This window comes from Schistocerca americana, chromosome 2 (genome assembly GCF_021461395.2).
Source record: "Schistocerca americana isolate TAMUIC-IGC-003095 chromosome 2, iqSchAmer2.1, whole genome shotgun sequence".
In the NCBI taxonomy this organism is placed as follows: domain Eukaryota; kingdom Metazoa; phylum Arthropoda; class Insecta; order Orthoptera; family Acrididae; genus Schistocerca; species Schistocerca americana.
In genome coordinates this window covers 203,902,008-203,915,291 of record NC_060120.1, presented here as the reverse complement: position 1 = coordinate 203,915,291, position 13,284 = coordinate 203,902,008, and the positions used below count along the sequence as shown (strand labels likewise).

At 45.1% G+C, this 13,284-nt stretch overlaps 1 protein-coding gene across 1 annotated transcript in view; it reads right to left on the bottom strand.

Annotated features, from left to right (window-relative positions):
- LOC124593878 overlaps positions 1-13,284 on the bottom strand; it is a 256,554-nt gene that overhangs the window by 18,057 nt on the left and 225,213 nt on the right. Inside the window, exon 5 of the mRNA XM_047132225.1 lies at positions 7,163-7,419. Coding sequence (XP_046988181.1) covers positions 7,163-7,419 — 257 coding nt within the window. The remainder of the gene's footprint in view (positions 1-7,162; positions 7,420-13,284) is intronic.

Genomic DNA, 13,284 nt, shown 5'->3' with positions numbered 1-13,284 from the left:
CGAGAGCCACAGTGTCAATAGTGTGCCGAGAATACCAAATTTCAGGCAATATCTCTAACCACGGACAACGCAGTGGCCGACGGCCTTCGCTTAACGACCGAGAGCAGCGGCGTTTGCGTAGAGTTGTAAGTGCTAACAGACAAGCAACAGTACGTGTAATAACCTCAGAAATCAATGTGGAACGTACGAGGAACATATACGCTAGGACAGATGTGCGACATTTGGTGTGAATGGGTTTTCGAAGAGGACGACCGGTGCGAGTGACTTTCCTAACCGCACGACATGACATACAGCGCCTCTCTTGGGGTCGTGACCATATCGGTTGGAGGACCCTACACGACTGGAAAAGCGTGTTCTAGTCAGATGACTCCAGTTTTCAGCTGGTAAGAACTGATGATAGTGTTTGAGTGTGGCGCAGATCCCATGAACCCATGGATCCAAGTTGTCAACAAAGCACTGGGTAACATGTTAGTTGTCCAATAATGGTGTAGGCTGCGTTTATAAGGAATGGAATGGGTTCTATGGTCCAACTGAATCGATCATTGACTGGAAATAGTTGTGTTCGACAACTTGGAGACCATTTGCAGTCATTCATGGACTTTATGGTCCGAAACAAAAATGGAATTTTTATAGATAACAATCCGCCATGCCACAGGGCCACAATATTGTTTACGGATGGTTTCAAGAACAATCCGGACAATTCTAGCGAATGATCTGGCCATACAGATCGCCCTACATGAATCCAAACGAACGTTTATGGGACATAATCGAGAGGGCAGTTCGTACACAAGATCCTTCGCCATCACCACTTTCGCAATTACGGACAGCTATAGAGAAGCATGGCTCAATACTTCTGCAGACGACTTACGACTTTTTGAGTCCGTGCCACGTCGAAGTTTTGCCCTACGCCGGGCAAAAGGAGATCTGACACTTTGTTAAGAGGCATCCAATGATTTCTGTCACCTCACTGTAAAGCAGTAGCACTACTTCGAAAATGTTTTGATATATTACACCTTAACGTGGTCGTAAGTAAGACTTTGAGGTGGAACATAAACTATGTCTTTCAGTTACGTTATCTGGTATAGGGGATGGGCGTTAGCGACAGAGTGTTAGTGAAGTAAAGTGCGAAGTCTGTCCTCCAGTGTCAACAGAGAACATGTTTGATCTTGACTGCGGCCGTGTAAAGTGAGAGTGTCACAGGGTCCTGTTCTGGGTACGTTGGTGCACTGATCTGCCACTAAGCACAACAGATGACTCAAAAATTTATATCTTTGCAGATGTCACAAGTGCTACTGACAAGAGAATGACTAACGCTTAACTGTAACAAAGTGCAGTGCATACTGTGTGCGACGCGGACGTCTTGCAGAAGCGAAATTTTACTGTCCCAAGCCAATCAAATAGTCAGTCTTAGGACTGACGGTAGATGGAATTTTTTGTTTTGAAGTATTGGCTCATTGCGTAAGTCCGTTTCATTCTTCATTGCTCTGACAACACTTTATTACGAAGGCTTCATTTTTCGTTAGTCATTTGTATTTCTTCAATTTGGCGTTTGAATATTGGAAACAGTGGTTTGCATGTTATTGGCCATTTTCAAGGCTCATCAATATAGAGCGTCAAGTAGAGGAAAATAAACAATCCCGACACATTTTACTCTTCGAGTTTAATCGTGGATCTATTACTACAGAGGCCACGAGAAGAATTTGTGATATCTACGGAAGAGAAATATTTGCTGAGAAAATGTCACCGATTTAGTTTTCTCGTTTCCAAGAATGAAAATTCCATTCGTATGATGAACCACTTTCTGGGACACCTTCTCTTTGTGATGAAAACCACCTAAATCAGTTGCTTCGCAATAATCCTCGCCAAACATCTCAGGAATTGCCACAAATTATGGAATGCAATTACACGACCATTGTCCACCATTTGTATTTATTGGTTACACAAGTACAACACGTGTTCAGTGACACCCATAAAAATATGTGAATAACACCAATTAGGGACTAGCGTTCCATTTTGAAGTTTCTCTTAAGAACAGGATTACAGATTCCCTCAACTCAAAGCAACAACTTCAGGAGAAGCACAGAGTCCTACTTGAAAACTGGCAGCTGGTCGTTTACAAAGCTGGTAATTAAATCACTGAGTAGTGCGTCCTGTTACTGTGTGTTGTTTTGTAACGTAATGTAGTGCATTTTGTTCTAATAAAATAAAATCATGGTATTTTTAAAACGATACGAACTTCTGCACCGACTCCATATCGCAGTCAATGTACAGGGTGATTAAAAAATAACTGTATCCATTTCGTGAGTGTAATGTATGAACCAAAATAAGAGTAAAATATTAAACAAAATTTTGTCTGAAACTGATTTTTTTTCCAAGATATGCAACAGAACAGGGATCACAAGTGCCCCATAAAAAGCAAAACAAAATTAATTCTTCTCAGAAAGCCACAAATTCAATACGGCTACGTACCGTACAAGTTCAAAATGGTGCCCATGTAGACGAAGACAGTGACGTGGTCGACGTCTTACCTCTCTCGAAATGTTGCACGCTCCGTTCATCTCTTTCTGCACAGTTGCACAATCATTTACAGTTCGCTGCTGCCGTTGTGCCACATTCTCAATTGCAACATCACACACGAGCTCCTTGAGATGGTCCCAAAGGTAGAAGCCAAGGCGGTTAAGATCCGAAGAGCCGGCGGGCGAAGCAACTGCTCCCGTAAGACCTGTCCACTAATCGGAATAAGCAGTACTGAGATTTTGCCTCCCGACTGAAATGTGCGGGGGCACCGTTGTGAGTGAACCACGAGTTGGTTCGTGTAGCGAGTGGGACATCATGAAGCATACGACCCAATTCTTGTTCCAAAAGCTTTCGATGCACTCTGCCATTCAGGCAAATTATTGTAAGTTGTCATCTTGCATTGAAAGCGTAGCTTGTCGTGGAGCCGGGAGAAGAACGGATTTTGGTTCTCATGCTGTCACAGCTGACGCTGGCTACTGGGCCAGTGAGTACAAGACGTCAAATATACTCTCTATGAATCTGAAGAAATACTATTAAACATTAATCGATCTTTTTCATACTTAGCATACCAAATTCTATTGATAACACAACCATACGGTTAAAATTTCAAATCAATAACTTCAGTACTTTTGGAGATATAAATTTTTACCTAGAACACTTAATAAGCGTGCTGGCGTTGATAAATAGAGTGAAGGACTGTAATGAATTCATCTACAGTATCAATTGAAACCACAACCAAGAGGACAGGTGCACATAATAATCTAATTTTCTGGAATTTTCCTTAGTTTCATTACCACAGATTTCTGACTTTGAAAAATTATTATCATTTCATCGTGTTTTGGTTGTGTGGGTTTTTTGGAGGGACTGAGAGAGTGAATGGAGGATATTCATAAAGTGAGGATGTGATATTTTATTAAAACTATGTAAATGTCTGCATCAGAAAGTTGTTGTGTAATTGTGGAATTTGTGACTTATGTCCGAGGGAGCTTGATTTTCTAAAAGGCAGCCAGAAGGGGCGTTGGGTATTAAATTTACCAGTAATTTATTTTATGGAAAGGAATCGCATTCTGTTTTCATTGAATTTTATTTAGCTTCGGAATTACGAGATTCCTAGTCTAGATTACTTGTGGTAATCTGATTGGCTGACGTTAGAATACCGTGAGTATAGAAGTGCCCGGGATGATATGACTGGTTGCTTAACATACTAGCCAGTCGGAATTCAGCACTTCCCGCGCGTTTGAGTAGGCCTTGATGCCTCTGATCTGTGAGTCGAGATGCTCGCTCGGGAGCCTTCTTCTGGTAAATACCTATCGCGCTGATCAGATTTGTATCAAAATTAAGAAATTCGCGTGTTTGATCGGTTCTCGTGACGGCGACTGCGTGTGAACATTTCATATCATACAAAAACTCCGCGTGGCGTGTTTCGGGCAGATTACGAGACATTATGGCAAGCTCTTCTTTGCACGAATCTACTGAACGACTGAATGGGTTAGCTCGCAAGTGGTCATGGATCAGTGACTGTTTAGGACGTTCAAAATATCCAGTCGGACTAAATATCTTCTGGCTGCTATCGGGTATGAACTTGTAACAGAGACAGTCAATGACATTGCTTAATTGATGCTGAGATATTAAATACGGACTTGATAGCCATTTTCCGAGTTTTAAAGACAATAAACCAACTTAAAGGAAATTTTAGACTTTGTTTTAAATGAGTCATGCAAATATTCCAAACGCTCGATACTTTAACTTTCAGTCACTGCTCGTGGACTGGAGTTATGTGGCCTTCGTGTCTTAAGTATGTAGTCAAAGTTTCATCAAAGCTGCTTTTGCAGTATCTACCATCGCAGAGTCAACGGTCAGACAACCTGAAACCTATCCAGGTAGCTGGACTGGTTGTTTAAAGGATAATGAGAGACCAATCCGCTCCGCCGCATGCTGAGGAATAATATGTGGTCCGAGTAACTGATTATCCGCTACATCGCACCAAATGTTCACTGCCAAATTACGTTTATATCCTCTTACTAGAAATATCATACGTCCACACGTGCGTGTTATGACCATTCACGCTACCCGCACGGTAAAGAGGCTCTCATCTGTAGACGATACCCGACGACCGAACAGTGGATCAGCAGCATGGCGCTCGAGTAACCACTGACTGAAATTCTGACGTCAGGTGTGAGCTCCTGTCTGCTGGTGAAAATGGCGCCTTACTGTTGAGGAACCGCTACGGTGGCACTTTTAAGGCGGGTACTTATGGTCGGATCTTCATTTACTATTTCCAGGATGTTCTCAACAACAATGATGTAATGCCTACCACAAATCATATTATGCATCATAACTCGGAAATAAAGCAATTTCAGACAAAATGTTATTTAACGTTTTAGTCTTATTTTGATGCATGCATTACACTCACGAAATGTGTACAGTTACTTTTGAGGTACCCACTGTGCATGAACTGAATGCTGATATCTTCACTGGTCAAGATATCAGACCTCTGTCAGGCTGGTGATCACCACTGTCTGTCACACAAAAAGGCGAAGGCGTCTTATATTGTTTACATATAGTCTATTATCTCGTATGCTGTTATACGTTAATGAACCAAAACATTATGACGACCTGCTTAATAGCTTGTTTGGAACGAAATACATAACTGATTCTGTCTACCACGGATTAGAAAGTTTGTGGTAGGTTTTTGGAGGTGTGTGGCATTAGACGTCTGTTGACTGGCCTTGTAATTCACTTAAATTACGTGCCGCTCATCTGCGTACGCAGTGATGGCGCCCAATAGCGACCCAGATGGGATTTACATAAGGCAAATTTGGTCGCCGAGACATCAATGTGAATTCACTATAATGTTCCTCAAATCACTGTTTGACGGTTCTGGTTCCGAGACACGGACAATTATACTACTGAAAGATGAAGTCGCCCTCGCGGAAGACATCAAACGTGAAGGGTTCAAATGGTTCAAATGGCTCTGAGCACTATGGGACTCAACTGCTGAGGTCATTAGTCCCCTAGAACTTAGAACTAGTTAAACCTAACTAACCTAAGGACATCACAAACATCCATGCCCGAGGCAGGATGCGAACCTGCGACCGTAGCGGTCTTGCGGTTCCAGACTGCAGCGCCTTTAACCGCACGGCCACTTCGGCCGGCCAAACGTGAAGGGATGCAGGTGGCTCGCAGTTGTCGTTGTGTGTACGATTACTACCACAGGCCCCATGAAGCGCTGGATAATGTCTTCCATAGCATTATACTGCTCCCAAAAACATGCATCCGTGGCGCTCTGCACGTTTCGAACCGCCTTTCGCCTCGATGACGGCGTTTGTGGAGACGACCGTCGACCTAGTGAAGCAAAAATGTGATTCACCCAAAGAGCTGACCCGTTTCCGGTGATCGACGGTCGAATCCCGATGGCCCCATCCCCACTGAAATCGTAATTGTCGATGTCGTTTGGTCAACATGTGAACACGTTGGGGTGGTCTGCTGTGGAGCTCCACGTTCAACAATGCACGATGAGCGGTGAGTTCCGAAACACTTGTGCGTGGACCAGCACTGTGCTCTTTCGCCAGAGCTGCCACAGATCACTGTCTATCATAATTTACAGAGCAGACAAGTCTCCGAACCCCATATTCTGTGAAGAGTCGTGGACTTCCAATCATTTAGCTCCTAGTGGTAGTTTCACTGTCCTACCTCTTTGCGTAGATGCTCACGACAGTAGCACGTGAACATTCGACCAGTTTCGCCATTTTCGAGATATTAATTCACAGTCTCCGCGTAATAATAATCCGCCAGTTGTTAAAGGCGCTTAACTCAAAGGATTTCCCCATTTGCAGCCCATGTTTTGGCTAGGGTGATTCCCCGTCCGTGTCTGATCCGTTTACATTTTGTTACCGCATCACGTACCAGCAAGGTCTCGAGGCAGCATACAACGACGCAGTAGGCTGTGGTCATATCGCTTTGGTCTGTCGGTGTATGTTGCGGCAACTCTGAGCATTCACGGAGAATATTCTTCGCCCACAAAAGTACTGTCAGGCTGATATGCGGTGTCAGTTCGCGAACTTCGCGTAAGCCGTTGTTCAGGCGTATCGGAATTCTAACTCCGCTGTTCATGTACGTATACTGCTTTATGTAATTTGTTGTTGACAATATCGACTGCAACATTCATTCGATCAGTCAACACTAGACGCAGAAACGGTACGCACTTGGATAACACCTTCAGAAGCACTGTACGGAAAGGTGTACGCTACTCAACAGGTCTCATTTCTATAGCCTTCCAGCATAACTAAGAGAAATAGGTGATGATCTCCAGGTATTCAAATCCAAGTGTCTTTGTGACACACTCTTGCTGTTCTGTACAGGAATTCTTAGCAGTAGTTCAGAACTTTTTTCTGTAATGGTATTTATTCGTATAATTTCTCATAATTTTGTCTCGTTTTATTAATTCTTTAATTTTTTGTTTATAAATATTCTTATCAGCATTCAATAAGCTAAGTACTCTTTCATTCCATGAGAAAGCAGCATGGGCTCACATAGACCCATGGAAGCTGATGAATAAATAAAGAAAATCCCTATGGAACAAATAGGCGCGAACTGTTAGAACTGGATCCCCGCTTATATTCTCAAATGCACAGTGGTAGATTACCAGAAGCCCTGGCGTCGATGTCCAGGTCGTCAACGACGTGCCGGTGGTGCAGCAGCCTCGCGGCTCGCACGCCGCTCCCCGCGTCCAGCGCGACGTCTGCCGCCTGCAGCGCGGCGTCGACGTCTGCGTCAGCGTACGGCAAGATGGCGGAGCGCACGCGGGCCACCTCGGCGCCCTCGTCTGCCCCGCCGTCTCCAGCGGCTCCAGACGCCTCCACCTCGTTGTCCACCTCGTTATCTCGGACTGGCAGCCGTATCCTGGGGAGAAGGCTTTACATAATTTTTGTTTGGCCTTTGGTGCACGTTGTGTCCGAGAAGTTTCCGTGTCCACAGGTCAAAACAGTACATCATTTGATCACAAGTATCCGGACACCCCTACGTAAAAGGTGGAAACGACCACTCAATGTCACGAGAGGCGGAACCGACACAATAAAACGACGCAAGGATACAGTAGTCGAAATCAGTATAAGGGCGGGGTCTCTACGAAAGTAAAAAGTAAAATATCTTAAGCTTACATGCATCGAATTTATTATGAAAATACACTACTGGCCATTAAAATTGCTACACCAAGAAGAAATGCACATGATACGTGGGTATTCCTTGGACAAATCTATTAAACGATAACTGACATGTGATTACATTTTCACGCAATTTGGGTGCGTAGATCCCGAGAAAACGGTACCCACAACAACCACCTCTAGCCGTAATAACGGCCTTGATACGCCTGGGCATTGAGTCAAACAGAGCTTGGATGGCGTGTACAGGTACAGCTGCCCATGCAGCTTCAACACGATACCACAGTTAATGGCGTATTGTGACGACGCAGTTGTTCGGCCAGACGTTTTCAGTTGGTGAGAGATCTGGAGAATGTGCTGGTCAGGGCAGCAGTCTAATATTTTCTGTATCCAGAACAGGACTTGCATCATGCGGTCGTGCATTATCCTGCTGAAATATAGGTTTTCGCAGGGATCGATTGAGGGGTAGAGCCACGGGTCATAACACATCTGAAATGTAACGTCCACTGTTCAAAGTGCAGTCAATGCGAACAAGAGGTGACCGAGACGTGTAACCAATGGCACCCCATACCATCACGCCGGGTGATACGCCAGTATGGCGATGACGAATACACGCTTCCAATGTGCGTTCACCGCGATGTCGCCAACCACGGACGCGCCCATCATGATGCTGTAAACAGAACCTGGATTCATCCGAAAAAATGACGTTTTGCCATTCGTTCACCCAGGTTCGTCGTTGAGTACACTATCACAGGCGCTCCTGTCTGTGATGCAGCGTCAAGGGTAACCGCAGCCATGGTCTCCGAGCTGATAGCCCCTGCTGCTGCAAACGTCGTCGAACTGTTCGTGCAGATGGTTGTTGTCTTGCAAACGTCCCCATCAGTTGACTCAGGGATCGAGAAGTGGCTGCACGATCCGTTACAGCCATGTGGATAAGATGCCTTTCTCGACTGCTAGTGATACGAGGCCGTTGGTATCCGACACGGCGTTCCGTATTACCCTCCTGAACCCACCGATTCCATGTTCTGCTAACAGTCATTGGATCTCGACCAACGCCGCCATACGATTAACCGCATTCGCGATATGCTACAATCCGACCTTTATCAAAGGCGGAAAAGTGACGGTACGCATTTCTCCTCCTTACACGAGGCATCACAACAACGTTTCACCAGGCAACGCCGGTCAACTGCTGTTTGTGTATGAGAAATCGGTTGGAAACTTTCCTCATGTCAGCACGTTGTAGGTGTCGCCACGGGCGCCTACCTTGTGTGAATGCTCTGAAAAGCTAATCATTTGCATATCACAGCATCTTCTTCCTGTCGGTTAAATTTCGCGTCTGTAGCACGTCATTTTGGTGGTGTAGCAATGGCCAGTAGTGTAGTAGATACATGTAAGACAAATAATGGTGACAGAATTACATATATATCTCATATCCTGTGAGAGGGGGGGGGGGGGGGGAGGGCTGTTTAGAAGGAGACCATACAGCGAAGTCATCGATCTCATCGGATTTCGGAAGGACGGGGAAGGAAGTCGGCCGTGCCCTTTCAAAGGAACCATCCCGGCATTGGCCTGGGGCAATTTAGGGAAATCACGGAAAACCTAAATCAGGATGGTCGGATGCGGGGTTGAACCGTCGTCCTCCCGGATGCGAGTCCAGTGTGCTAGCCACTGCGCCACCTCGCTCGGTACGGAATTACATAGTTCGTTCATAACACGAGTAACAAAATAAGGTGTTTGCATTTCCTGGATGGAAATTGGTATAAAGGCACTAACTGTCCTGTTGTGTTACTGCAATTTCAGTACTTTGTACGAATTCTGTTCTTCCTAATTATCTCAAAAGTTCTCTTCGCCGTTGATTTTGTTGGAGTTTATGGTTCTTGCAATGAAATTGTCTCACACTCTTCTCGTATCGCTCTTTTCAGCTCACATACGGCATGAAGTTGCCTTCCACTGCGATAAACACGCCTTGCAGGCACTCCAGAAAATTTTCTGTGGGGTTCAAATCCGGGCTACGTGCAGGCCAGGGCAAGACATCGATATTTGTATCTTCAAACCACGTTTTGGTTGTAGCTAAAACATGCGCAGATGCGTTATCTTCTTGAAATATGGGACTTTCGTCCCATAGGTCCTCATACACGCTTATCAGTTCTGTTTCTAGCGTCTTAGTGTACATTTTATAATGCATTCTAGTCGCCAGCCAAGCAATGCTTAATTTGCTTTTATCGCTGAAGTCTGTCCATATCTCAAATCTTCGACCCCCCCAAAATTTCTGTTCATTCGTGCCTGCTGCTCTGTTGTCATATCACGCCAATTATACTGAAATCCATCCAGCACATTTAACTTAAACTTCTCCTCATCACTGAAGAGCTCTTTATCCCATTGTGAAGTCAATGACATACGTTTTTCAGCAAACTCCAATCTAGCTTGTTTATGTTTGAGTGGTAGAGCAGGTTTCTGCAGTCGTTTCTCAAACGCATCTGACCGAATCTGTCGTACACGTCTGGCAGTTGCAACTCTAAACCAGCAACAAGCTGAGAAGAATAACGGTTTGCAGCCATTTCTTTGAGCAAAATTAACTTTTCGGTGCCTCAGATAATTTTCTACTTTGCACATCTTTTCCGTTCTGTCCATATCATGCGCCAAAACTAACGAAATTACCAATCACTGTAAATGAACGTTTCAACTTCTTGGTGATTTCACTATTAGAGTGTCCCACATTCTTCTACGCACCGTTTCGTGTTTTTATTCAGCGCATTCTAACAGATTTCCCCGTGGCCTTGTCGCATTCGTGGTTTATGTACGTAACACGCACTGTCATTAGTAATGTATGTTCCCTATCTGCAGTAAAACCTAGTAAATAAACACTAACACCGTATAGAACTGACTGGCTTTATACTGAATTCGACCCTCTGCTACATGAATCGTTGAAGTCTTGTTATATACAGTACTAGTGACATCAAATGCGATACCATTTGACTGCGTTTGTCGATGTACTGATTCTCATACTATTGCATGTAAACTGCGCACGACTATTCCAACCGAATATATTAATTGTCCTACAATTTTCCATACCTTCATACTGATTTCCACTACTGTATTGTGTTCTCAGTAGAGAATTAGTAATAGCAGGGTAGACCGGTTAGGAAAGCTTAATGGCTTCGAACGTGGACTAGTGATTGACTATCATCTGTGTAACAAATCCATCAGGGACATTTCAACCATTCTAAAGCTTCCAGTGTCCACCGTTGGCGATGTGATTGTGAAGTGGAAACGCGAAGGAACCACCACAGCTAAACCAAGACCAAGGAGACCTCATGTACTGACAGTCACGGACCATCGAATATTGTCGAGGGTGGTTGTCAAAAATCGCGTGTAATCATTGGACACAGTCGCTCGTGACTTCCAAAATGGTACCAGTACTCCAGCTAGCATAATGTCTGTGCATAGGGACTTAAGAAGAATGGGGTACAATGGGTCAGCAGCTCTTCATAAGTCCGAGGTCAACGCTGATCGACGTTTGAGGTGGTGTAAAGAGCGACACCACTGGAGAGTGGATGACTGGAACGAGTGTTTCGCTGTGGTGAATCACGCTACACATTGTGGAAATCCGATGGAAGGGTTTTTGGGATTGGTGGATGCCAGGAGGAAGTTACCTGGCATCATGCATAGCGCCAACAGTGTAGTACATACAAGGTGGTCTTACAGTATGAGAGTTTTTTGTGGCTGCGATATGGTCTCTTTTTTGCACCTAAGAAAACGGTAAATGCGGAAGAGCATGAACACGTTTCTCACCATTGTGTACTGCGTACAGTAGAAGAGTTAAGAGAGTATCATTGTGTGTTTCAGCATGACAATGCACCGTGTCGTCAAGCAGCATCCGTGAGGCAACAGTTTGTGGGCAATAACATCCCTGAAATGGACTGGCTTGCCCAGGTTCGCGACCTCGGCCCAGTGGAACCCATCTGGAATGAGTTAGGAACTTTCCTTTGTTCCAGACACTGGAGTGCAACACCAGTACCTTTTCTGGTTTCTGCGCTTGAGGAAGAATGGGCTCCGATTCCTCCACAGACATTCAGACACCTCAATGATAGTGTCCCAAGCAGAGTTCAAGCCGCCATGAAGACGAAGGGTAAACAAATTGAGAGAGGAAAAGTTACTCTCTCACCTATTTTCCATACAGATTTTGTTACAACGTTACGTAACTTGAGTGAGACTCTAGAAAGTTAACGGCCTGAGCAGGCGTTGATAGAGCCTGGTAGGGCGCTAAAAGCATGAGGTATTTTTATGGTTCTTAGTTCATAGAAACGGCATGTTGGAAGTTGAAAGCAAGTGGCGGCCAGTCCTCCCCTCAGTAAATCTTGCCAGATGGGCCCACAGCCGTACATGGCAAACGGAGCAGCCTGTAGTTGAGACAGGTCTCCAGCAGGACAATGCCGTTATACCTGCATTGGCGCCAGCCGAAGGCTGGGCTGGGACGATGAACTGAAGCGACGCTTCTACACAGTTGAATTGTAGTCCAGGCTTTGTGTGCTGTGCCATGCCTAATAAAAATGTACAAGTTTTTGTGTTCGCCGATACCGCAAATAGGCCTGTGACCCTCTTAAATTGGCCGCCTCGGTCATAGAAGAAACTCTGGCGTCGTAAAAAACGTTGAGAGACAGAATCTTTATTACACCACATAGGTAGGACTAACATACTCCAAGGCACAGGCGATTTAGATAAAGATATTTCAGATTGTATCTGTTGGCTTGCTGCCACAGGAAGCGACGTGACTTCGGAGAAAAACATCTTCTCCTTCCGTGAAAAGTTAAAAAGGCAAGCAATTGGCAGTTTCTTTTTTTTTTTTTTCCAGAGACGCAAGTTTCTTAACTCTTGCGCTGCTGGTTCGACATGAGTTTATGCTGTCGTGTAGGAGGAGAGATTTAGCGCCTCTAAAGCCCTGTGATAGGCTCAAGACGGGGTGAAGGCGGTGTCGTTCGTGCACTTCGCGGAAAAACGGAATTTTTTTCTCTGGGAGAGGTGCGAGGCACTCTGGTTCTGGACTTCAGTCTGGAACGAACTTCTGGTCGAAGCTCTGGCATGTGTGGTTGGTACTTGGGCCCTGTCCTAAGACTGACTTCACTTACGAGTAGATAGACTGGGGAGCCTTACTGCACTGACAGTGTGACTTCAAACATTTCGGACTACTCGTTTGCCGAGGGCACACTTATTTAAGTGAGCCAAATTGGTCCTTGGTACGACCAGCGAATGAGTGTGTCACACACTGAAATCTACTGTGGTAGAGAGTAAATTGCGATCCGTCTGCCTGATCGCTAGATCGTGAGATTTTTGCATTTCTTTCGTGGCCGCGATCGACTCACAGGTGCCGCCTTACGCCTCGCCTCTGCCGCATGCGACTCGCCAGCTGCAAGTTACATCGCAGCACGAAGCAAACAGGGCAAAGTACTGCGGCTCCAGCCTTGTCTGGGTGTACAAATCCCAATCGCCACTTGCTCTCAGCTGCACCTATCGAGACTTCTGTAGATCATCGATCAAAGTCTGCTCAGCATCAGAACAATTCAGATTGCGTTATACACATTTTTAGGGCCAGAGTCCTCGATTCACTTTC